The sequence below is a fragment of the Staurois parvus genome, unplaced genomic scaffold, assembly GCF_062004578.1.
Source record: "Staurois parvus isolate SC_StPar_1 unplaced genomic scaffold, SC_StPar_1.0 ptg000205l, whole genome shotgun sequence".
Classification (NCBI taxonomy): Eukaryota; Metazoa; Chordata; class Amphibia; order Anura; family Ranidae; genus Staurois; species Staurois parvus.
The window spans coordinates 199,704-227,260 of record NW_028318001.1 but is presented as its reverse complement, the minus strand read 5'-3'; the positions used below and the strand labels follow the sequence as shown (position 1 = coordinate 227,260).

General features: G+C 43.8%; 1 protein-coding gene across 1 annotated transcript in view; it reads right to left on the bottom strand.

Annotated features, from left to right (window-relative positions):
• The window catches only part of SPIDR (scaffold protein involved in DNA repair), a 770,885-nt gene that overhangs the window by 544,839 nt on the left and 198,489 nt on the right, over window positions 1-27,557 (bottom strand). The window contains exons 4-5 of the mRNA XM_089678484.1: window positions 5,035-5,135; window positions 546-765 (exon numbers count right to left, since the gene is read on the bottom strand). Coding sequence (XP_089534610.1) covers window positions 546-765; window positions 5,035-5,135 — 321 coding nt within the window. The remainder of the gene's footprint in view (window positions 1-545; window positions 766-5,034; window positions 5,136-27,557) is intronic.

Sequence of the window (27,557 nt, the reverse complement as noted above, 5' to 3'; positions counted from 1 at the left end):
CACAATTCTGACTTGAACAGAAGCAGACGATATCTCAATGAGCACATCTGTTCAGGTGAGTATTATTAATGAGCTATTATTGGTGGAATTTTCCTTTACTTTGGGCAGAGTTCCACTCTATTTCTTCTGTATCTGGGAAAGGAAGGTAAGGGAAATCTCCCTGGAAGGAAAACAAACAATAAATATCTGACAGAGCTTTAAAATAGTTCCCACTTTCTGAAGAAAAAAAAAAAGTATCCAAATTACCAATTTCTGAGCACACCCTAAATGCATAGTTATACCAATCAGCTTAGCAATTCAATATGATCTACTGACAGTAGGTTGTGTGTCACATAGTAAGCCAATAAGTGCAGAAAGAGATACATTTTCAAAATTGCTAACTTGTATGGGGACACCACGTTTTTGAGGATTTTTGTGAAAGATATTGAATGAATCCTATTAAGAAAGCTATTCCCTATTACTACCAGGATATGGAAAATTGGAACACAGAATAAAATGCCATAGCCATAGAGTCTACTACACCTTAAAATATGTTGTTCACTCACCAGGGTGGGTAGATGTGGATGATGTCATTCAGCTTTGGCTTAAGTTGCTCTGCTGTTTGTCGTGAAAACAGAACTTTCAGCTTTGTTGCATCTTTACAGTGATTTATGGTGGGGTTGTTTATGTTCTGTTGGTCTGGTAATGACTGACAGGCTGCAATCCATACTGCACACTCCTCATGAATGTCAATCAACTTTAGAAGAAGCGTCCCTGATTTATCTCCTTCAAATAACAAAAAAAGTGACTATCAACCAAGTGACATTATGATTAAAAAAAAAAATGACCTGCAACTTCAAGCCCAGAAGAGTTCTAAAGGTAGATATGGCATAGGACCATTTCTTTCACATGCAGCTTGTCACGAGATAGTCCTTTCTGTAAATGCAGGTTTGCCTATCTGTCAAACTGATCTTCATCTTTTAACGTACAGACTTACATATTCATTACAGTTCAGCGAAAACAAAGCAGAAAAGGGTTAGAACCACTTTTATTGCCCTCTGTGTTCATATTGAACAGTCTGTCTGGACAGAAATTGATGGGAAATCTCTCTAACAGGGACACAGACACATACATTTTTTGGAGAGTGATCAGATCTCCCTCTTAGATTGTAAGCTCCAAGGAGCAGGGCCCTCCTAACCCTCTTGTATTGAACTGTATTGTCTCCCGTTATATTGTAAAGCGCTGAGCAAACTGTTGGCGCTATATAAATCCTATATAATAATAATAACTATTGCTTTCCTGTCCTATTTCTTATTTGGGCATGGCAGGAACAGGGAGTGAAGGGAAATCTCTGGGATAACAGACAAATGCAAAAACTAATCTGCCTGCTTTATATGGAAATTTTAACTTTTAATATGATAAACACATACATGTTTAAAAAAACTTTATACTGGATGTGTTCAAGCAGTATAACACCTTACTGACAGTTTCCTCCTGAAATGAATGCAAAAACCCAATACAAATTAGAATCCTTTCCTATGCTAGTTAAAGCAATAAAAGGAACAAATTCTACAAGCAGAACTCCAGGCACAGACACCTTTATAAATTCCTGTATTCTGTGAACCAAAGTGTAGCCAAGTGCTTGGCTAGATATAGAGAGAATTAAAACAAAATGCTGAAGCTGCTCTCTATACCTTAACTGAACTGACATGCTGGATCTAGTAACACCTTGAGCCTACTGCAAGCAGGGAGAGCAGACAAGCCAAAGGAGCTCCATTGATTTGTATGCTGGGAGCATTGGACTGTGGGAGTTGAAGTCCTGAATGACAGCCATGCTGTGGAATCCTATGGACTCTTGAACCACAGTACATAGGAGGCAATGAGAGGGAGCAGAAAAGGCTGCATTTCCCAGGCTGCAGACCAAGGAGCTTTATCTTCACCATGAGGGGCACCAAGGAGCTTTATCTACACCATGAGGGGCAAGAGTAAGCACATCTGTCTACCTGGGTGTGTGCCTTCCTGACAAAAGCTGGCAACCTGAACCAGAGATCAGGGTCCTGTGTGATGGAGGCCAGAGAGAGCATATCTGACTGTGCAGAGGCTGAGGACTGGGTTACTGGTAGAACACAGAGCCTTTCTGCAGGAACCAGAGCACTGTATCCGATTGGGCCACTTTAAGCTGATCCAGAGGACATTTGAACATCATGAGTGTTGCGGCTATAACATTGGGACTGGTGAGAAGGCACTGCTGTCATTAACCTGTTGCTGCTAGTAAAGACTGAGCACATAGGGACTGGACACTTGACTAGCAGCCTTTACCACTGCATGCAGACTTTACTGGAATTGTATCTATGTGCATTACCATAAAGACTGGGCACCAACGATAGCTGGCTGAAGAACTATGGTAAAGGAATGTCTTTTTTAGATAATCTGCTCTACAAGGATTTAATTTACAGTCTACAGTAAGAGATACCATTGTAGCAGACCTGGTCCTCAGCATAGTCATTCCTAGAATGCACTCTAGCATTATAGTACACTGGTTGGAGGACAGCTAGTACAACACTGTTCATTAATGTAGTCAATGTTATCTATTCCTTTACTTTATGTCAATTAGTAGGTTATCAGGTATAGATCAATTCAACTATATTAAATACCACACGGAACTGCTACTAGCTCGCAATCATACTGTCTAGTGAATTGTGGTTGATCTAATTCTCAATTTGTTCATTTATGAATATATTGCAATTTACTTAAACTCGTAACAATATACTAAGTTCTGTTTTACTAATTAGTTTGGCATCTACATCCTGATAATGAATTATAGTGGTTTGCAGAGTTCTCTGTTGTCTCAGCAGCATTACAATTTCTATCTACTTAACCTGGTGTGTCAGAGGGGCCTAGGTTGTCTACAGAGTTAAGGTAAATAACAGAGGATCCAAACTTTCAAGCAGCTCCTCTGGAGGTAGCGCTATAAAAGAATACACAGTGCTCTGTAAATGAATAAGGGGGGCACGACCATAGCTAGGAAAGCCTGGGAAAAATATTTATAAATTGGGAAAAAACAGGTTATTTCAGTTTTTTTCCAAAGCAGGTTTTTCGAGGGGTTTTTCCTGGAAAAAGTGAAAAAAAGTGTGGAATATGCTTTTTTAAATGATAAATAATATATCTATTACACGGTATTCAAACTATATAACATGAAGACTTTAATGAAAGATTTAAGAGGCTTTATGTAAAGTCTTAAATTATTACAAGTTCTCTCAAGAAAATCCTGGAATACAATTCAAGTAACACTGTACTGCTTAATGCAGTTTTCAAACAAAAGAAATATGCATTTCTGCCACTAGGGGACACTGCAGGGGAAAGCCTCCAGTTTATTTTGCTTGTGGTTTCCATCTTGTACCTCCTACATTTGGGTGATCGTTGAGATATAGTAAATGATATTCGCTGTCCTCTCAGGCTTTAATTGACAGGTAAGAGAGTACATTTGTCTGACAAATTAGTTTATCGTTATAATCTTTGAATGATTTCTATTAATATTCTTCACCAACACAGAATACGGTTTACTTATAGTCTGGCCAGTAAATTTTCCTCCTCTTAGTAAAATGGTGAAGCCAACATCTAGAGTTTGGAAACATTTCCACAGTGCAATTTCTGCTGAGAGCCAAGCTGCAATTTGCAAATATTGAGAGAAGAACTATTCTATTTCAAATGCTACAAGGATGACAAAACACCTTGCATGCCAGAGGTGCCCGAAAGGCATTAAAAATACTTAAAAAAAATAAATAAGTACCAAAATGACAGTGCAAGTTGCTTTTCCCTCCAGAAACACTCTTTCTTCTGCTTCTGGATCATTACAAATATTAAAAAGCAAGTTTAGTTTATTTAATGAATAAGCTGTATATTTATTTCAAGCATATTATTTTTATACACACTGCATTTCACATTCCCAGTGTGACAAAATAACCTTCAATTTGTATAACTACTCCCCACCAAACTTTTTTTTTTAATTTTTTAAGAAAATTTCTATTTTTTTCTGGAAAAAAAAAAAGGGGGAAAACTTTCAGATTTTAAAATTTCCAGAAACATTACATCTCTAACACACAATGCTATTGCAGATCCCTGGTGCAATTTTGCATTTCCACTAGAGATCAGTTAGCAGTGAAATGGTTAATGGCTTCTAACACAGATCTGACAGGGTTAATCATGCATTTCCAACTGGGATCCCATCATCAATAAAAGGGATAATCATGTCCAATCACCAGGAATCTTTTAGCAATTAAACTTTCATTGCAAGAAGATCCCTGGTGATTGTACACGATTGGAGGAATTACTAGGGTCTGAAAGGTCACACTTGCGACTGGGCCCTGGCATTCCGCCACCATGGAAGAGCCCCAAGATGACAGGAAAGGAGCCTGCTGCAGGGCCATAATAAGGGGGCCTTGGGATCAGTGGGAAGGGTCCCGAGATCGTTGGAAAGGGCACCAGGGGCCCTTCATGGTTTCTTGCAATGGGGCCCAGAAGGTTTTAGCTACACCTCTGAGAGGCAGACAAAGACTGGAACCACCCTGCCCACCTCTATGATATAGGAAACCAGAAGCGATGACCATGAAGCATCGATTTTAAAAATGGAAAGCTTTTGATCACACCAATCTTGGTGTCATCAAATGCTTTTCAAGACAGAGGAGGGATCTGGGTCTTATTGACCCCAGATCTCTCCATAAAGAGTGCCTGTCACTGCCTATTGCTGTCACAAGGGATGTTACAAAGAAAAAATGATGATAGTTCTTCTATAAGGTTTAAAATTATAGACAGCAGGGCAAATATATTTTTCTAAAATGATAGGAAGCACCATTGTTCTTTCTTTGATACAAATATTTCTCAAAATGAAAAAGCTCGAGATATATGGGGGGAAGAAATTATAATCTTGTAAATGAGCACTGCCAAGTTAGGTAGGGTACTTTTGAAAATTGAATATATCAGTCCAAAAGAAGCTCAAAATAATCTTCATCACGATAGCTCACCAAGGCAGATTATACATTCACATATCAATCTTACCTAAAGGAATTCTGCAATCAGATCCAGATTGGTGCCTCCAAAATGTAATGGCAGATCTTTCTCTGTTCTGCAGTCGATTGAGCCTTTCAGCTAGACCTCCCCTACAGAATTAGCCAAGAGTTAGCATTTCATTTTGCAAAACGACAAAATACAGGACACAGATGGGGCCATTTACTTTATGCTCTCCTCAAAGAATCACAAAAATTAATTCTCCCAAATTGTTCAGACACTAAAGCTCAGTTAAGAACATTTTTATACCTAATAAAATGTGCAATTTGTTTTTTAAAAGAAATATTCTATGAAAATGCCAGCTGGATCTATCTCTAGTATAAACTTCAGGAGATTCTATTTGTCATTTTATTATTGTGAACACTAAATCCTTTAAAAAAAAATAACAGATATGGTGAGTATATGTGTGACATTTATGAACATGTTTCTTTTCTAGAATTAAAGATGTTCTAAAGTCTTGAATTTTTCTTCTTTAAAATAATAAAGACATCATACTTTCCTTCTATGTGTAATGCTTTTGCACAGAACAGCCCAGATGCTCCTCTTCTCAGGTCTACCTCCGTCGCTTCTGCCCCCTCCCCCTTGCGGAGTGCCCACTACCAAGCCGCTCCCATAGACACAAAGCGTGGCTCAGTCTTGCCCTCCGCTCGCTTCAGACTGGCTGTGATCGACAGCAGCGGGAGCAAATGGGGAGTGAGACCTGGGAGAGCCTATGCTCTCATTAACATCGCTGGATTTAGATGGGTGGAGGGCCTGCAGGGGAAATTGAACACTGAAGATAAAAGGTCTCCAAGCCTTTAGAACCACTTTCAATACCAACATATGTATGCAGATATGCGGAGCACATGCTATAACTAACTGATTCGTACCAGGCTGCATCATCGTAATCTTGTCAGAGGGTGAAAGGCTGCAGCAGGGACTGATTAATGTCAAGACACTTATTAATAGCCAAAAACTGTGTAAGTACCAGGATTTATATTACTGTCACCAATTAGCTGACATCTCAGTCCAAAAAGCAGATGCTAACTCTCAATAACATCTAATGGCTCCAAACTTCTGGAGAGTAAAGTAAGTGAAGGCATTCTCAAAGAACATGATAATTTATATGATGGGTATTAAATACATGTAAGTTTTAAAGAAATGAATGACTGAGATGGTGGGTCAAAATAGGTAAAATCCTGTAGTCCAGAAGGCAGGGCTGACAATGCTGATTGCTTTTTCATTGCAGCAAGTGTTGTGATCTTGAAAAAGAGATTGAAGCTTAATAGATTTTTTTTTCTTTTGGCAGATTAATATATACTACATTCCACACTGTACTTTAACATTTTTAAGGGTTAAAACAATAGTAATAATGTTAACCCGTCAAGTAAATACCTACATCTGCAAACAACTGAACCCAAATAGTCCTGTCAACCACACAAATATTACATTACATTGAGTTTATATAGCGCCAAAGGGTTTGCTCAGCGCTGTACAATAGAGGGGGGGACAATACATGAAACAGTACAGCAACTACAAACAGCACACGAGGGGTTAGAGGGCCCTACTCTTTCAAGCTTACAATCTAGGAGGGAGGGGGGAGTGGTACAGGAGGGAGTGGCTGTGGGGGATGGAGTGGTGAGAGGAATGAAGGCGAACGGCTGTTAGGTGAGGGTGGGGTAGGCTTCCCTGAAGAGGTGGGTTTTCAGGGAGCGCCTGAAGGTAAGGAGGGAAGGTGACAGTCTGATGGATTGGGGTAGTGAGTTCCAGAGGATGGGGGAGGACCTGGAGAAGTCTTGCAGTCTTGCGTGGGAGGTGGAGACCAGGGAACAAGATAGAAGGAGGTCCTGAGAAGAGCGAAGGGTACGGGTAGGGTGGTACCTGGGAATCAGGTTGGTGAGGTAGTTAGGGGCAGTGTTGTAAATGGCTTTGTAGGTCAGAGTGAGTAGTTTGAATTTGATGCGTTGGGCAATAGGGAGCCAGTGGAGGGATAGGCAGAGGGGGGTGGCAGAGGTGGAGCGGTTGGTGAGGTGGATGAGTCTAGCCGCTGAGTTCAGGATGGTCTGAAGCGGGGAGAGCCTGCACTGGGGTAGGCCGGTGAGGAGGGAGTTGCAGTAGTCGAGGCGTGAGAAAATCAGGGAGTGTACAAGTAGTTTAGTGGTGTCTGGGGTAAGGAAGGAGTGTATCTTGGCGATGTTGCGAAGGTGGAGCCTGCATGTGTTTGTAAGTGATTTGACATGAGGTTGGAAGGAAAGGTTTGAGTCCAGAATGACGCCAAGGACTTTATGGCAGTATTGATGGTGGTGTTGTTGGTAGTGATAGATAGGATGGGGGGGTGCGGGCAGGGGGAAAGACGAGAAGCTCTGTTTTGGAGAGGTTAAGCTTGAGGAAATGGAGCGACATCCAGTCTGAGATGTCGTTTAGGAGGTGAGTGATGCGAGCGGAGAATGTGCGGGTGAGGTGAGGGGTGGAGAGGTAAATTTGAGTGTCATCAGCGTAGAGGTGGTAGTTGAAGCCATGGAAGTGTATGAGTTTGCCAAGGGAGGAGGTGTAGATGGAGAAGGGGTCCAAGGACAGAGCCCTGGGGGACCCCAACAGACAGGGGGAGGGAAGGGGAGGTGGCACCGTTGTAGGAAACGCTGAAGGAGCGTCGGGATAGGTAAGAGGAGAACCAGGAGAGAGCGGTGTCTCTGATGCCAAGGGAGAGTAGTTTATTAAGGAGGAGGGGGTGGTCAACTGTGTCGAAGGCCGCAGAGAGGTCCAGGAGAAGGAGGACAGAGTAGTCGCCTTTGGCTTTGGCGGTTAGTAGGTCGTTGGTGATTTTGAGGAGGGCGGTTTCGGTGGAGTGTAGGGGACGGAAGCCGGACTGTAGTAGATCAAGGAGGTTGTTGTCAGTTAGGTGGGCGCTTAGGCGGTCGTAGACTAAGGACTCAAGGAGCTTGGAAGTGAGTGGCAGCAGGGAGATGGGTCTGAGGTTGTTTGGGTCAGTGGGGTCCAGGGAGGGCTTTTTGAGTATGGGGGTGATGTGCGCATGCTTTAGGGGGGAGGGGAATACGCCGGTTGAGAGGGAAAGATTGAAGATGTGGGTGAGGGAGCAGATGAGGGAAGAGGGGGGTGACCGGAGGAGTTGAGAGGGGATAGGGTCCAGGGGGCAGGTAGTGAGGCGGGCTTCTGAGAAGACCCCGGTGACTTCCTCAGTGGTAGCAGGGCTGAAGGAGCACAGTGCTGGGGGGTTATGGTAAGTGGGGCCTTGGGTGTGGTAGGGGGCAGTGCGGTTGCGAGGTCAGAGGAGGGAGGAGATGAGAGGGGGCTAGGTGGGGAGGTAGATTGCGAGTTGACTATGTCCTTACGGATTGCGTCAACCTTGTTGTGGAAATGATTGGCAATCTCGTGGGTGGTAAGTGAGGTACTGAGTGGAGGAGGGGGGGGGGGGAGTAGGGAGTTGAAGGTGGAGAAGAGTCGGCGAGGGCAGGTGGAGAGGGTGTTGATCGGGTTTACGAAGTAGGCCTGCTTTGCGGCGTGGAGGGAGGAGGTGTAAGTGAGGAAGGCAGATTTGTAGAGGGAGAACGCACAATGGGACCTGGTTTTGCACCACAGTCTCTCCAGCGCGCGACTGCGACGTTTGAGGCATTTAGTATGGTCGTTCTGTCATGGTTGGAGCGGTCTAGGTTTGATGTTGCGTGTGGTTAGGGGTGCCAGAGAGTCTAGGGTAGCTGATAGTGAGTCATTGTACGCGGTGGTGGCTAGGTCAGGACATGACAGTGGAAGGATGCTGTCGTGTAGGCGGTCAGCAGCCGAGTGGAGGGGGGCCAAGTTCAGGTTGCGGAGGTTGCGGCTGGTGATGGTTTGGCGCTTTGGGGGGGGGGGGGGGAGTTAGGGGAAGGGGAGATGGAGAAGGTGAGGAGGTGGTGGTCGGAGAGAGGGAAGGGGGTGTTAGTGAAATGGTTGAGGGAACAGAGGTGGGAGAAGACGAGGTCCAGGGCGTTCCCATTGATGTGAGTGGAGGATTGAGTGTGCTGTGTGAGCGTGAAGGAGGAGGTTAGGTGGAGGAGTTGGGAAGTAGCCGGGTTGATGTCGTTGATGGGGATATTGAAGTCCCCAAGGATGATGGTCGGTAGCTCAGAGGAGAGGAAGAAGGGAAGCCAGGTGGCGAAGTCATCCAGGAAGCGGGGTATGGATCCAGGAGGCCTGTAGATCGCTGCGATCCTTAGAGGGGTGGGGGTGAAGAGCTGGATGCAGTGAGCCTCGAAGGAGGAGAAGGATAGGGAGGGGGGGTTAGGGAGGACCTGGCAGGTGCTCAGCGGTGATAGGAGCAAGCCGACACCACCACCTTTGTGACCGCTCAGTCTTGGTGAATGGGACCAGACGGGACCTCCATAGGAGAGTGCCGCAGGGGAGGTAGAGTCAGTGGCCTGTACCCAGGTTTCGGTGACGGCTAGGAGGTTGAGGGAGTGGGAGATAAAGAGGTCATGGATGGCGGTAAGCTTGTTGCAGACCGAGCGGGCGTTCAGGAGTGCAACCGAGAGAGGGGGGATGGATGTGGGGAGGAGAGGCACAGGTATGAGGTTGAGGGGGTTGCGGCGGCTGGCAAAGCAGGGGGGTCCCTAGAGGAGGGGTGAGGTGGTGAGGGGCCAGGGTTCGGGGAGATGTCTTCAGCGGATAGAAGGAGGGTGAGGAGGGTGACATGGGAATGAGAAGTGCAGGAGCGTGTGGGTCTGATAGTGGTGACACGTGGGTCGACGGGGGAGTGGAGCAGCAGGAGGAAGTGGTGAGTGCCGTAGTGGGGAGAGGGGAGAAGTGAAGGGGCAATGTAGAGCTGTTTTGGGGGGGTAGGCGGGTAGAGGGAGGCAATTTTTGGGATGGAGGAGAGGAGGAGGAGGAGTGCAGGTGGCATGTTGGGGTGAGTGGAGTGCTGGTCGGGTTCAGGGAGGTGAAGGGATACAGGTCAGGGGAAGATGATGTGGAGAGTCTGTATCACCGTGGAGGAGTCCATTAGAGTCCTTCTGTAGGGGGAGAGTGAGAGTGGAGGGCAGTAGCTGGCTGGCTGCAGTCTGTGGGTGCAGTATGCTGGCATCCATGGGAGCTGCGGCACAAATATGATACTTAAAACAGACCCTCCCCTTTTTAATAAACAGTCAACATCAGTTACACTAAAATAGGGAATACAAATATTCTTATGGATACTTACCACATTGAAAGAGAAGTCTGGTCAATACTTTTTTGGTCAAACTTTTCTTCTGTGTCACAGGAATGCGGATACTTGTGCTTTCCTGTGATCCAGAATCAGCTGACGCTAAAGCTACAGCTCAGAGCTGACTAAGAACTAAGCGATCAGCAGTCATGTGATCTCTCAGTTCTCAGGCTTAGATTCATCGAGAGGCTGATGCTGCAGCATGGAGGCGAGTATGTATTTTTTTTGTTTTTGTTTGTATAAATTATGGAATTTTGAGGTACAAGCATAATGTGTTTCCTGCTGGGCGTTCAGAGCTGTGTGCAAATGTCCTTTTAATGTTTTGCAGGGAAAAGTTTGCTTTAAAGGCCTGCCATAGTAAACAATTTTAACTGAATATGTTTAATAGTTGTAATGTTAGCATTCAGTATATGAATTCATTTTTTCAAGATCCATGTGACCCTTTTTTCTCTGCATTTACCTTTTATCCTCCTTTAAAATGTTAAAGGAACTGGAAAATGAACTGCTCTACTGACAGGATCAACAAACTATAAATCTATTTACAGGAGGATTCAGAAAAACAAACCTGACTGCATCATATACATAATTTTTTGCTTTGCCCATGGTTTTACATTAAAAGAAAATTGTAAATTGTGCAATTTAACATGTTCCTTCCATTCCAACTGGCGGCAAGGGAAGATCTCCTAAAACTGACAAAAAAAAATGAAAAGCGATAGTATTCAGGAATTTAACATTTTCTCATCCACTTGCTTTGTAATTGGCTCACTGTCATTTCAATGTTTGCTCAAGAGACCATGTTCTAATTACAATCAAAATAAGAAATGTATTCTGCAGTTTCCAGAAATCAAGTTTCATTGCTGATGTGATGCATGCAGAGATGCCAACACATTATTCCCAAAGCACATGTACCTGTAGAATTGGCTGTGCATGTAAGTGGATGCTGACACGACCAAAGCTTTATTCAGCGATCACATCATTACAGCAGATAGCAACACAGGTCCCCTTCATCAGGCATGCAGAGATGCTGCACACCTAAAAAGATGCAGGGCAACTGCAATGTCTTGACAACAAAATAACTTATAAATGATTCCTGTAGGCAGAGACTCCAATCCTCAAGCACTCATTTTTAGAAAATATGTTGACATGGCTTCTTAATATCTAAAGAACAAAGGTAGATAACTTCTGCTATAAGGCTTGCTAAAAAAATCTTGCACTGCAAATACAGATCACCTGGAAGAATTTTGTCTCAACAAAACCAGTGTTTCATAATCCTGCCAAGGTTTGATCTCTTGTCCCCAAACCTAAACAGGGATTTGTATTTCCGGGCTGATGGCAACTATAAGGCCCCATTACAGTTCACTGTCATCCACCCTGGACACATTGGCCCCCCTCACTACACACAGAATTAGGCCCCGACTGCTACAGCCCTCGCAAGCAGACAATACCAGATGCCTCAAAAAACGTAGCCGTGCTCTTGAGCATTTATGGTGTAAGACTAAGACCCAGCAAGACTTCGACCAATATTAACGCGCCCTTCAAAAATACAATTCTGGTCTCCACACTGCCAAACAGACCTATTTTATCACTTTCATTAACACCCTCTCACGCAATCCCCGTCAACTCTTTTCTACCTTTAGCTCTCTACTTTGGCCTTCTCTACCTTCACCCACTAACTCACTCACTACCCAGGAGATTGCTAATCACTTCAAAAATAAGATTGATACAATTTGTGACGAGATCTCCACTGTACAGATATCTCCCTCACCCTACACTCTTTGTCCACCTGCACAATCTATACTTCCCTTGTTTAACCCAGCTACTATAGAGAAGGTTGGTAAACTCTTTTCTAAAGCCCATCTAACCACCTGCCCCCTGGACCCTGTTCCATTGCAAATACTACGGTCACCCTCTGGCTCTATCCTTCATTCTTTAACTCATATCTTCAATCTCTCCCTTTCTACTGGCATCTTACCCAACTCTATAAAACATGTGCTAGTCACCCCCATAAAAGCCTCACTGGACCCTGCCAATCTTGACAACCTAAGACCCATCTCCTTACTCCCTTTTGCCTCCAAACTCCTTGAACGTCTAGTCTACAACCGGCTGAGCTGCCACCTTATTAAAAATAACCTTCTCGATCCCCTTCAGTTTGGATTTTGCCCACAACACTCCACAGAAACTGTTCTCCTAAGTCACAAACGACTAACTGCTAAAACCAATGGTCACTATTCCGTACTCTTGCTCTTGGACCTCTACGCTGCCTTTGACACAGGTGACCACCCTCTCCTCCTCAAAAAACTCTATTTACTTGGTCTCCGTGACTATACTCTTCATTGGTTTGAATCTTACCTATCTCACTGCACCTTCAGTGTCACTTACAACTCTACTTCCTCCTCTTAATATCGGGATCCCCCAAAGTTCTGTCCTTGGACCTCTCTTATTTTCAATCTACACTTCTTCCTTGGGTTAGCTGATAGCTTCCCATGGTTTCCAATACCATTTCTATGCTGATGACACACAAATCTATCTCCCTACTCCTCAGCTCACGCCATCAGTTTCCACATGTATCACCGATTTACTAACAGACATATCAGACTAGATGTCACACCACTTCCTAAAACTCAATCTATCCAAAACTGAGCTCATAATATTTCCTCCTCCACATGCCTCTTCCCCTGATTACTCAGTCAGGATCAATAGCACCACTATCAACCCATCCCTGCATGCCAGGGTGCTAGGTTTAACCCTAGATTCTGAACTATCCTTTCAGGCCCACATCCAATCCCTGTCCGAATCATGCCGCCTCATCTCCACATCTCCAGAATATGCCCCTTTTTTAACCAATGATACCACAAAGCTCCTAATTCACTCCCTGGTAATCTCTTGCCTTGACTACTGCAACTCCCTCCTCATTGGCTTACCTTTACATAGCCTATCCCCCCTCCAGTCCATCATGAATACTGCTGCCAGGCTCATCCACCTTACCAACTGTTCAGTCTCTGCTACCCCTCTCTGCCAATCCCTCCACTAGCTCAACGAATAAAATTCAAAATACTAACAACTTACAAAGCCATCCACAACTCTGCCCCCAGCTACATCACCAACCTGGCCTCAAAATATCAACCAAACCGCTCTCTTCGATCCTTCCAAGACCTTCTGCTCTCTAGTTCCCGTGTCACCTCTTCCCATGTTCGCCTCCAGGACTTCTCTCGAGCTTCTCCCATCCTATGGAACTCCCTACCCCAATCTGTCCGGCTGTATACTAATCTATCCACCTTTTGACGATCCCTGATGCATTTTATATCACTCAACCCTTCCTCCTAGATTGCAAGCTCTAACGAGCAGGGCCCTCTGTTTCCTCTTGTACCAAATTGTATTGCAAATCTAATGTCTACCTTCATTTTGTAAAGCGCTGCACAAACTGTTGGCGCTATATAAATCCTGTATAATAATAATAATGAACATGGGCCTGTGCAATGTAAAGACACAACTTAACTCTGGTGTGCCAGATGTCCTAGAGCTTTGTACAGTTACCCATAAACACAAATGGGCGAACGTGGCTGTAGACAGTTGTTTTCATAAAGTAGCACATATGCACAGACAGAATGCACTAAACACAATTAAGGTGCATTTGGTGTGCTACTTTATGTAAATAGCTGTGTAGGGCAGCTTTCACCCATACCTGTCTATGGGTAACTGTATGTAAATACAGGACATCTGGCACTCCAGAAATAAGCAGTGTCTTTATGCTGCATGGGCAAATGTGTCCATTTACATCTAGCATATATCTGTTTATTGTCATATTTTGGAACACATACTTTTTTCTAATACTTTAACACCTTTCATTTTATACAAACAAGGAGTGTAATAAACATCATTTTGACAAAAATATTTAATGGACACTACAACTAGTGACTGATACAACTTTCAGATAAATTTGCCACTTCAGTGTTCTGATAATGCCTCAGTATATAGTGTTACGCTTCACCGTGCATTTTGCATTAACTTAACTATTTTTCTAATAAGTTGCAGACAAAATGGCACAGATAAAATTGGCAACAAATTAAAAAAAGACCAGGAAGTTTGTCCAAAGTAAAGAAGCTGCATCCAAAAAACCCATTTGAATACATAAAATGAAAATGAGAGCTGCCAGAAGTATCATGCGTTTTAGGTGAAGACTTGATCGCACCTCATTAATACAGAGTTCTTTAAAAAAAAAAACAGTACAAAGAGACAGAGATTGGACATAGTAGAAAGAGGATTATTAGTCATGAAAACATCCAGAAAACCAGCAGGGTGTATAACAGACATGACAGGCCAGCTCTAGTGGTGGTCTTTACTGGGCTTATTAGAAAACATACACTGCTTCCCTGAGTCCCACACAAAGTTTTATTTAAATGCATACTTAAAAACTTGAATTTCACTGCAGCTTTTTCACTAGCACTATGAAAGTTAAAACTCAACTCCATATTTGCATGATCCCTTTTGCCCTCCTTGCAAAGAATTTTACAAAACGTATTTTACAGTATATTTCCAGTGTCTTCCAAGAAGTCATATGTGTTGGGTCTTTTCTCTTCTTGCCATGTGCCAGGCAGTCACCTCTGCTGCACAGGATGAGTGCCATTCTGTGCAGTACTCTGATCATGCATCCACAGGGGGTGTCTCTGTAAGGACCTGGACTTACAGGAAGTGGGTTGAATGGTGCTGGGCTTCATTTAACCCAGAAAATGACCATTGCAGCATGACAGAGTATCTGAGGTAGCACCCTCCTAGTTAGGCTGCTAGTTAAATTTATTTTGTTGGCTTCTACTTTAATTACAGGAGCAGTAAGGCTGCATTCACACCTAAGCATAGAGATTTACTGGTTTTCTTATTATAGAGGTTTTGAGCGTTTTTAGAAGTTGTTTTCAGCTTTAGGTGTTTTTGTTTAGCCATAAAAAAACACTAGGGGGAGGAAATTAGGGGTGGAGAGCTGCTGTTTGAGCAGAAACCGTGCGGCAAAATGCTCAAGTCACACATTTTCAGGCGTTTCTATTGAAGTCTATGGGGCCAAAATACTACAGCTCATGTACTTTTTTGAGTGGCAGGCATCTGCTTCAGAAGACAGAATGCTTATTTGTGAACAGAGACCATTGAAATGAATGGGATTTGGCTTGTTGAGCGTTTTAGAGCTACAAGCTTCAAGCAGAAAATCGCTTAGGTGTGAATGCAGCCTTAATGTTTGGGCTAGTCTGTTTAGAGCTTCACAGGCTGAGAGTTTGATTACTTCCCTCTGCTCTGGAAGAACTTTTTTAGAACTTAAGCCTGGATATTAACCAGTTCCAAACCGCGCTATAGCCGAAGGATGGCTACAGCGCGGTTGTGGAATCCTGGGACGACGTCCATGGACGTCATTCCAGAATACACCCCTAGCGCCACTGGTGATCGCTGTGTACTAGGGACACAGCTGGTCATGGGGTACAGTAAACGGCCAATCACGGCATCCTTTTACCACGTGATCAGCTGTGTTTAATGACACAGCGATCACCAGGTAAATACAGTTGCAGTCTCTCGTTGCCGTTGCTGTCACAGCTTGAGCAAATTACTGCTGAGAACCGGCAGTTGTCAGCAAAGGGATCGGCACTGATGATCAGTGCCCTGATGATCAGTGCCCAGCAGTGCCACCCACCTGTTCCCAGCAGTGCTGCCCACCTGTGCCACCCACATGCCCTGCAGTGCCACCCACCTGTGCCCATCATTGTCACCCACATGCCCTGCAGTGCCACCTACCTGTGCTAGCAGTGCCACCCACATGTGCCCATCAGTGCCACCCACCTGTGCCTACCAGTGCCACGCACCAGTGCCCATCCATGCCACCCACCTGTTCCACTCAGCAGTGCCACACAACAGCCACTTTTGCCCTGCAGTGCCAACCACATGTGCCCATCAGTGCCAACCACCTGTGCCCAGCAGTGCCACTTACCAGTGCCTCCTATCAGTGCCCATCAGTGCTGCCTATCCGTGCCACCTCATCAGTGCCCATCAGTGCTGCCTATCCATGCCCATCAGTGCTGCCTATCAGTGCAGCCTCATCAACGCACATCAGTGAAGGAGAAAAATTACCTGTTTACAAAATGTTATAATAGATACAAAGAAAAACTTTTTTTCAAATTTTTTGCTTTTTTTGTTTATAGCGCAAAAAATAAAACACCCAGCATCGATTAAATACCACAAAAAGAAAGCTCTATTTGTGTGAAAAAATTTATAAAAATGTCATATGAGTACAATGTTGCATGACCGCGCAATTGTCAAAGTGCAACAGCGCTGAAAGTTGTAAATTGGCCTGGGCAGGAAGGGGGTATAAATCCCAGTAGGCAAGTGGTTAAATAGAGCCTAGGCAATTCCTGGGGGGGGGGGGGGCAGATGGTGGATGGGCTGCTGGTAAATAGTCTGGAGCCCTGGGGGAATTGTCTTTTCCCCCCCAGTGGGGATGGATCTTTGAGCTGTGAGGAGAGGGGCTGATTGCCTGGAGCCCTTTGGATTGAATGGAAAACTACATTGCAAGAGGCTACACCAATAGATTGATTACAAAGATCCAGTAAGTAGAGCCTCTTCTCTGTTTTCTAAAACTATTTTATGGTCCCCAGCCATGAACTATGGACTGTTTCAGTCTGCCTTTACAGTATCTGTGCTCATACTACTTCATGGTCCCCAGCCATGAACCGTGGACTGTTCCAGTCTACCTAGATTAATGTTTCTAAGAAGTGTCCTCTGCAGAATTGTGCTCAAGCATTTTGGAGTATCCCTTTCTCCATTGTTCCCTCCTCCTATTAAAAGTCTCTACAAGCAGGGCTTTGTCCCGGGGAGAGAGGGTAGAGACAATGGGTTGAGAACTTTGATGCTTATTCAGAAAAGTAGAAAAGGGAAAGCCCCGGTGGTGCTCTTGTCAACTGATGCCGAAAAGGCGTTTGATAGAGTGGACTGGGGCTTTATGATGGACAACTTGGAAGTATTGGGGATTGGAGAGAGAATGCGTGAGTGGATAGGTAAATTATATAGGGAGCCCACCGCAATCATCACGGTAAATGGGGAGAGGTCGGAATCCATCGGGATGTCCAATGGAACAAGACAAGGATGTCCATTGTCCCCCTTGCTGTATGTTTTGACATTGGAACCCCTGCTATCAATAATAAGGAATAGTGGAGCGATAAAGGGAATACAGATAGAAAACATAGAACATAAAGTAGCGGCCTTTGCGGGCGACCTACTGTTTTATGTAGGCAACCCCCGAATAACACTACCAAGTATAATGAAGATCTTGAAGGAATATGGTGAACTATCAAATCTAAAAATTAACCCAACAAAAACAGAGATTCTGAACATTAATATACCAAAGAGCGAAAAAGAAAAGCTACAAAAAGAATTCCCCTTTATCTGGAGAGAAAAAGATATAAAATACCTAGGAATAAAACTTGCTACCTCATATAAACAACTGTATAGATTAAACTATATTTCCCTGATAAATGAGACTAAGGACGAACTAAAAAGATTAGAAGGAGGAAACCCATCATGGTTAGGACGTATAAACCTAATTAAAATGGTAATTATACCTAAAATACTCTATAGATTTCAAATGATCCCAATCAAACTCCCAGAGGCGTTTTTTAAGATAATGAGAAGAATGTTAACAAGATATATATGGAGGAATAAAAAACCAAGAATATCATATGAAACACTAAGTAGGACTAAAGAGAAAGGGGGGATGGGACTACCTGATGTCAAGAGATATTACAAAGCTGTAATTTTAGCAAGAATTTATGATTGGACTTTTAACTAGAAGGGGAAAAGTTGGGTAAAAATAGAAAATGAACTGAGTGGAATTAATTTGAGTAAGATGATATGGGTTCCAGCACATTATAGAAGAATCAAAGAAAGCACAAGCACTTACACTTTAAATGTGTTAAGGATATGGGATAATTTACACAAACACATGAAATGGGAATTCAATTCTATATTAATGCCTCTTGCAAACACGGAATTCTTCCCTCCAGGAAAAGATGAGATATCAGGGAGATGGTTTAAAAAGGAAGATATCCAATTGAGAGACGTATTGATAGAGGGGGAACTGAGAACATTTAAAGAAATAAAAGAGAGGGGAGGAGATATGTTTACTAAAATAGATGAGTGGAAATATCAACAATTAAAATGTTTTATTGGAACTCTCCCAAAACCCTTGAGATTAAAAAAGGAGTGGAATATGTTTGAAAGGCTATTAGAAACACGGCGAGATGGGAAACACGGTGTCACAAAAATGTATAGAATACTCACAGAATTAGACACAGACACAAAGTTAATTTTTATAACAAATTGGGAAAGAGATATGGAGGTGGAGATAGATGAAGATCAACAGAATAAGATATTTAGATTAGTTCACGAGAGTGTTAGTATGAGAGACGTTGAGATTAATTATAAATGTTTGACACGATGGCATATTACACCGAGCACTGAGCACAGGATGAGGGGGGAGAATTCAAAAATGTGTTGGAGAGGATGTGGGGAGGAGGGCACGGTGTTTCATATTTGGTGGCAATGTCCAAAAATTCAGGATTTCTGGAAGACAATAGTCAATTTAATAGAAATAATAACTGGAAATAACATAGGATTAGACCCAAACATGTGTCTCCTACATAATGTTGAGACAACAGTAAATAAATACAAAGAATCAGGAGTATGGTACTACTTAAGTGCTGCAAAAGGGTTGATTCCCAAGTTTTGGTGGAAGACAGAGGTGCCGACGGAGGAAGATTGGATCAATAGGGTAAACCAGATTAGTAGAATGGAAAAATCTTATTATACTCAGGAAGACAGGTTGAAATTATACTACTTGCGATGGGAAAAATCAGGACTGAAAGAGAAATATAGAAAACTCTAAACTAGGAAAGTTATTTAAAGTTATTGGGCCTTGAGAGATTGGAGATCTTGCAGATGGGAGGGAGGGGGGAAGGGGGGGGAAGGGGGGAAAAGGTGGGTTGGGAGGGAAGGGAAAGAAAAGAGATAAATAGGAAGGACAAAGTAGAAATGTATGGATTATTTATATGTATTGTGTCTCTTCTTATGGAATTTTTGTAATAACATGAAAAAATTAATAAATATTTAAATTAAAAAAAAAAAAAAAAAGTCTCTACAAGCAAATAAACTTTAACAAGACATCCCCTAGACTGATCAATGAGCTGGAGAGGATGGACTGTTTGCTGCATGCCTGGTTGCCTCTGCACTGTGTTTGAGAACCTGTCCAATTTACAGCGGCCCCTATAGGGGTAGCACTACACTGAGATGGACAGATTTTTATTTACCTCAGGTATTGGAGCAACAATTTTATATTTATTTTACAAAGCTGGGGTTGGCCGAACTTCCCTGCATTCCCCATTAAAGAAAAACCAAAGGAAAAAGACTGGAGAGGGATTAGAACACCTGTCAGTTTTTTTTGTATGCTGTCTATGTTCTTGTTCTATTTGTCTTGTGAACACGATCATAGAGAATGAAGAGAAAGAAAATCCCATATTTTAAGTTGTCACCAGAATCGGAATCGATAGGAAATCTTCAAACAGACCCTGGTGACAACAGAGGTTTCCTTCACTTTGGAGGGATTTCCTCTCATTTCCTGTTGGGACTATGTTATGGGAAATGAAGGGACATGGATAGACAAAATTAGACATGGATAGCCAAACAAAAAGAAAAAAGAAATGCGGTTTTAACCCTCCCTTACCCTATCCAAAGTTAAAAAAATAAATAAAACTTTTCTTTATTTCCACTTCCCCCTCACAGTGCCCACCAGTGTTAATTTTATCGATGAAAATATTTTTGTCATAATTTTCACCAGCGGCATATTTCTAATGATGAAAACTAAACGACAATTACTCAACTAACAAAAATTATGACGAAAATCAATTCCAATTTTCGTCACCAAACTAAAACAGAATGAAAATGTGAGGGAGGGCGGTTTTACTTATAAAGATGTTATTTAATGGCTAAATCTGCCTGTGTAGTTTGTTCAGACCTTGATACCATAACATGTTCTTAGATTTTTTTATTTCAGGAGTATATAATGAGTATGGAAATTCGAGAGAAATGCTTACAATTTACCTAAACCCACTAGATTTTAGTAGACATAAATTTTAGTCAACTAAAATGTACTGGAGATTTTAGTAGACTGAAATGTAAGATATTTTAAAATACAACTAAAACTAAAAATTCAGATGACTAAAATATGACTAAAACTAAAATGGGATTTTAGTCAAAAGACTATGCTTAAACTAAATTGAAAATTAACGTTTAAATTAACACTGGTGCCCACTTCACCTTACGTATATGTGAAACACATTTTAAAATATGCTAGCCTCACAGAAAGTCATGGGATGTCACAGAGCCAAGCTCAAATTTTATAGCACAGGTCAAATTCTACCAGAAAGGTATGCATATTTACTCTTTTTTTGCTCTCCACAGATCCTGGAAGAAATAAGCCTTTCATGGCACTTACTCCACGTATGTAAGAGAGGTTGCCATTCTGTTGAACAAATCCCTCCCTTGCGAGTACCTATTGATCCTGGGGGCAGATATATAATTCCTTTATTGGACCTTAGAGCTGTTCTGTGGGTCTTTGTGAATGTTTATGTACCCTCTCCCACTAACATCACCATTCCTTATACAATTTATGAAAAATTAGCTCCCTTCCAACTCAAAATCATTATAGAGGGGACTTCAGTACCATTTTGGATGGCAATCTGGACACCTCTAATCCTTTTAGATTATTCTCATCTTTCAGCCACCCATAGATCGGATTCTCATATAGACCTTGCTTTTGGTTGTAATTCAGTGTTGTCTCATTTCAGTGCGGTCTCTTATCTCTCCGGGGGGTTTCTCTGATCATTCCCCTCTGGAAAATGTTTTGAGTTTTGGGGATCCACGACTCTAAGGTGTAAGAAATTGTATCTCTGAAATTAGACCCGTATTGGACTCTCAGTGAAGCCTCAGGCTCCTCCGCTGTGATGTGGGAGGCCTGTTCGCAGAGAGTATATCTCAGCTATTAAGGCTGCACGTGTATGCTTTTTAAACTACTCAACTGGAGACTGCAGCTGCCTTTGCGGCGACCTTATCCTCAGAAGTATACTCTTGCCTGGCTCAGGCTAGAAAAGATTTGAATAAACATTACACCACTCTTGGCAAATCTGATACTAAATTATTCAGCAGTAGACTCTTTGAATCAGGAGATAAAAAAGGGGCATCTTCTGGCTAGCCTGGTGGCGGAACCCTATTTTCAGAGTCTAGTTCTTGAGCTCCAGTTCTCTACTGGAGTTCAGATCATGGAACTAGCTGACATACTATGTGGATTTAAGTGTTATTATAGTCCCCTGTACAGTCTCTCTGCCCTCTCTCACCTGAGAAGGCGCATAGTTCAGAAGCGTTCCTTACTCCACTATAAATAGAATCAGCTATTTACTCCTTGAGGTCTCACACCAGCCACTGAGACTTGCTCTCTCTTTCTTTGATTATACGCTTGTGAGTGCAATTTACTTCTGTTTATATTTACTCTAATAAATTGTATTACTACACTATGGTCTGTTTGGAGCCTAACTCTCTTTCCTCTTTCTACTGACTCACAGTCAGACCAAGTGGTTCGGATACAAGTGGGTTTGATCATGGAAAATTTGGCATTATATGTTTAAGATTTTGTGACACTCTTGGGTCTGCAGATCAAATGGTAGAAATCCTTAAAGTGGAACTACACTGTTATCTGAGCACCACAAACCAAAAATGCTATTTAATTCATTTTTTATAGTCAAAGCAAACTCCCCCATCCATCCATCGCTCTATGTTTTATTTTGCTGAGAAATCACTTTGAAAAACAACCCCGGATGTGGCCATCTTTAGTAAGGGAAGATGATGCATATAGCATTTACTTCCTGGAATCCATTTGCCATTAGCTCAGGGCATGCAAGCAGGAGGCTCTGTTTAGCTGAGAAAACCCCTCTTCCCCTCCTGAAGACCCCATGGATGTAGGACATAATTTGCCTAGGCAAAGAAACTGAACAAATATTTAAACAAGTAAATATATACTTTCTATTTACCAATGCTAGCAGCATAAGGATTAAAAATAGTCGATGTTGATTGAGAGACTGAAGTTCCACTTTAATTATGCCCATAAATCAGGGGGCACCTAAAGTGACTGATTCAGCTCTATGACTTCGACGACCTCGCTGTGCTACCTGCAAATTACTATCTCCCGGGACATTATTATTATTATTATTATTATTATAATACAGTATTTATAAAGCGCCAATAGTTCGCTCAGCGCTGTACATTACAAAGGGGGACAGAACATGTGACAGAACAATACCAATACAATGCAAAACATGAGGGGATCGAGGGCCCTGCTCTTTCGAGCTTACAATCTAGGAGGGAGGGGGTGGTGGCACAGGAGGAGATAGCTGTGGGGGATGGAGTGGTAGGAAGAGTGGAGGAGGTCGGCAAGTTAGCAGGGGGTGGGGTAGGCTTCCCTGAAGAGATGGGTTTTCAGGGTGCGCCTAAAGGAGAGGAGAGTAGGTGATAATCTGATGGGTTGGGGCAAGGAGTTCCAGAGGATGGGTGACACCCTGGAGAAGTCCTGGAGGCGGGCATGGGAGGAGGAGACCAGGGAACTAGAGAGAAGGAGGTCTTGTGAGGAGCGGAGTGTGCGTGCTGGGCGGTACTTGGATATTAGGTCAGTGATGTAGTTCGGGGCAGTATGGTGGACAGCTTTGTACGTCAGCGTTAGGATTTTGAATTTGATCCGTTGCGCAATCGGAAGCCAGTGGAGGGATTGGCAGAGGGGGGTGGCGGAGACAGAGCGGTTGGAAAGGTGAATGAGTCTGGCAGCCGTATTCAGGATCGACTGAAGCGGGGATAGCCAGCGGCGAGGCAGGCCAGTGAGGAGGGAGTTGCAGTAGTCGAGTCGTGATATGACATCACAGATTTCTGCAAACAATTTATATCTCACATTACAATGAATGAAGCAAAGGCTAAAAAGCATGGGATAACCTGCAGTTGTCCCTCATCGGTAGAATAAATTTAGTAAAAATGAAGATATTTCCTGGTCTACTATACAGCTTACACCACTCCCCAGTGTGGATCCCAAAAGCCTTCTTAAACAATTTAACTCCATTATTACATAATTTCTGTGGCAGTTCCGCCCTCTTATATTTACTAGGCTGATTCTCTGCAGGACTTGGACTCAGGGGATTGGCCTGATAGGATCTCTACACCTCTTTTCTAGCAGCCCTCCACACCCATGCTCATAACTGGATCAGCTCAGATGACCCTAATGCCTCTGTGGTGCTTGAGACTGCATACTCAGGCTCCTATGAAACATTGCAAAACCTTTTTTTACAGAGGCAAATATGCCCCCTGCCCTCCCCTTATCACCTCTGTGAAAACTGTAATCACTAGCCTGGTATCTCACTATGCCTAACAATATTAATACCTCTAAATATTGGTCCCATCATACCTCTCTCTGGTGTAATCCAACTGTCAGGACTGGTGGCACTGTTGTTCCCAGTGTCAAAGGGTGCAGTTCCGGTGGTCACCAGTGAGTGTTTCCCAGCAGCTCGGCTGTTCAAAGTAAGTAGGCTGCACCTGACGTGGGCTGCTGGGAGGTATATTATTATTATTATACAGTATTTATAAAGCGCCAATAGTTTGCTCAGCACTGTGCATTACAATGGGGGACAGAACAATAACAATACAAAATATGAGGGGATCGAGGGCCCTGCTCTTTCATTCCACCCATAACTGAGGTTCAGTGCATCAGTATTCTCCCTGCAAGCCATGTCCAAACCTGTGCCTGATCTTTATTCCTGAACTTTGTCCCTGTACCTGCACCTAATCCTTAGATCTGTTCTTGTGACCTGCTCCCTGTACCCTGCATCCAGCTCTCCTAGTACCTAGCTCCCTGCTCCTCTTGTCTTCTGTCCCTGTCCTGCCCATGTGTGTTCCCTCTGTTTTGTATATAGTTAGGTTATTATTTGGGGATTTGCACTGTCGCATTTATCACTTGCATTGTTTATGATTTACTGGTGCTGGAAGTGTGTAATTTGCCATAATAAACTTATTTTAACCTTATCCAGTCTGGTTCCTGATTCCTTAAAGTACAGCCCACTGATCTGATCACCCTATTTCCTAGAACATTATTCGGTATATTCACCAGAGGCTTTACTGGATTGTTTTCATGCTGTACATTCTCTAGTCAATTAAAGGAACTGTGAATTTAATTTTGTTCTGCCCCTACTCCAAACCTAGTCAGATATTTCCTATTCAGCTTCAGTTAACATGCTCCAATCCACTTCTGCCTCTAGACACCAGTTTGCTCAAAGATCCCCCTCTCCGTTACCCTTAGCAACCACAGCTGCAATTTAATATATTTTGCTTCCAATTGTATGTTGGTATCCTGTCTCCACTAGCTGCACATTTCCTGCATTTAATCCAGTGAAAACCCCCTCTACTACTCCGTTGCCCCTGGCAACCCCTCAGAAATCTTCCTCTGTAACTGCTCCTCATTTTCCCCTCTCTCTCTCAGTGCTGCTATTACTCCCCCTTCTGCGGCACGATCTGCTCATAGCCCTGCAGTCACTTGCAAATTTCCAGTGTCTAAACCTAAAAAGAATAGGACATTTTTCCCAACTCATACAATTCTGCCTCTGTCCTCTCATGCCTCCACGCATGTTGCTCCAGTCCAGTTGGCCTTCATGCTAGTAATTCTAGTACTGCCTGCCACAACGCCAGCTGCTCTGCTCCCACCTGCTACAATGCAATTGCTCTTGTCCAGCCTTAAATGACACCGCCTGTTCCATTCAAGCCTTCCATGCCAGTTGCTCCAGTCAAGCCTGCCACCACACGAGATGCTTCAGTCCAACCCATGTTAATTAAACTTTCTGCTTCAGAGCTGCCTGACACAACCTCCACTGTGGGCCAGTCCACCTCTGACTTATCCCCAGTCCTGCCTTCCAGCTTTTCATATCTGGGATTCTCAGCAACCAGGCCTCACCCTACGGCAATTACATCTGCTCAAGTCAGTCTTAGGAGTACCATTCATCCTTTGGACAGACTGCCTCACTCAACCAAGTGGGGCTCTCAACCTTTTCTCCAAGCCACCCTGCATCCAGAGACCAAGCTTAACTTCAACAATATGTCACCTGCTATCCAGCCTACTGGTTCTCTGTCCACTGTTCAGTCTGGCTCCATGGACTCTCTGCTGGATAATCAAAATGACCTCACTGATCCTCTGACCACTGCCTAGCCTGATGGAATGCTGCCTACTAATGGGATCCAGTTCCCCTCTATACTTCCTGCTGATTGGGTTCAAAGCTGCCTCTAAGCTTGCCGATTGGGGATCAGTCTGCAACTGTTGCCCAGCTGTCCACTGCCATATCTGCCTCTGGTGATCTGTAATCCTTTGCCAAGCTTGCCTCTGATTCTCCTTTGCCTGTTGCCCAGCTTGGTGCTCCTGTGTCTGTTCAGCTGGAGGATCCTGTTCCTGGTTAACAGCCTGGTGGTCCTGGTCCTGATGACCAGCCTGGTGGTCCTATGCCCGATGACCTACCTGATTCCGATGGCCCTGTGCCAGATAACCCTGATGATGTGAATTTACAATATATATGTAAAGCGCTGCGTAAATTGACAGTGCTATATAAGTACCTGAAATAAATAAAAACATTTAAAAAATAAAATGACCCACCTTTGACAGTCCTGTGTCCAACAACCTGCCTGTCGCTGAGGGTCTCGTGCCCGATGATCTGTCTGGCTCTGGTGGTCCTGTGCCCAACAGACTGCCTGCATCCAATGGTCCTGAACCTGATGATCCGCCTGACCTTGCTGATCCTGCGTCTGCTGCCCAGCCTAATGGTCCTGTCCCTGCTGCCCAGCCTGATGGTGCCCTGCCTGCATCTGATGGTCCTGTGCTTGCTGCCTGGTCTGCTTCCAATGATTTTGTGCCCGCTGTCCAGCTATTCTTCAGTACCAGGGTCTCATCCGCTGTTGGGTCTAATTTTGCTGTACCTCCAAGTCTGTTGCATGCCTGGCATTGGCTACCTGTTCGGTCTAAGATTCTGATTGCTACCTCTCCTGAGTCCTTCTTGTGGCCATTTGTTTTTGCTGCGCCAAGGCCTGATAGACCAGATACCTATTTTGGAAGTAAAAGCTGCATTCTCCTGTTAAGCCCCAGTAATAGAGGTCTTCATGGAAAGCGTAGAGTTCCATCTGAGCCTTGTCCTGACCTAGGTGGTACCTCCACAATCCCAGATGCATTATGGGACACTTGCTGGCTAGCCTTGGGGAGACCTGCATGGCTGTTTGAGTGTAGAGCAGTTTCTGGCAACCAAGATGTTGAGGGTTCAATTGCGATGGGGCACCCTGGCGTCAGTGTAACTTTATGGACCAGGGATACTGCTGTTAGGCCTTCAGCTGGCCCTTGAAGCTCTAGTGTTGGGACATCGATTGCATTAGGGATGTGTAAGTTTAAGAAGGTGCACTTCTTTAGGGATCTAAGCTTTGAGGAACCCGGACAGCTTTCGGACCCCAGTTGCAGGGTAGCCCGTCAGCTGCCAGACCCTGGTGGTGGGGTGCATGACCAGCTGCTACTTTGAACACATCTGTGAAAGTGAAGCTTTAGTAACCTTTGACGTGCTGAAACAGCAATTTGATCTTCCAAACTCCTTTTTCCAGTTCCTGCAGCTCCACGATGTCTAATATTCACAATTTGGCACTACCGCTGTCCATCTGATCTCGGATGAACTGCAGTCTCTCCTGCGAGATGTCTCCTCACGCATACCCTTGTCAGTAATTTACAAGGCACTCATGTCCTCTGTTCATGTTGGCCTGGAATGTCTACACTGTCAGTAATGGGTGGAAATTGAGGAATTAAATAGAGAGGACTGGGAGGACGTCTTGAAATATTCTTCAATTAGTAGCCGCTAGGGACAGGCTGATCCACTATGACACTTCATAGGACCCAGGGGCGGACTGACAATTTGGAAACTCGGGCACTGCCTGAGGGCCCGGGGTCAGTAGCGGGACGCATGAGATGCCCCTGGTACCTTCTTCATAGACTTTTTTGAGTTTGGGCAAGGACACAGGGGCCCCATGATCCCCTATTGCCCGGGGGCCCCATGAGTTGTCAGTCCGCCCCTGATAGGACCTATTTAACATAGCAGCAGCCGCATATAATTTACCCTGGGGTCTCTTCCCAATGCTGGAGATGTGCAAGTGACACAGCAGACTTCTTACCTATGTTATGGTTATGCCCACGAATAATGGACTTCTGGACTGCAGTCATGCA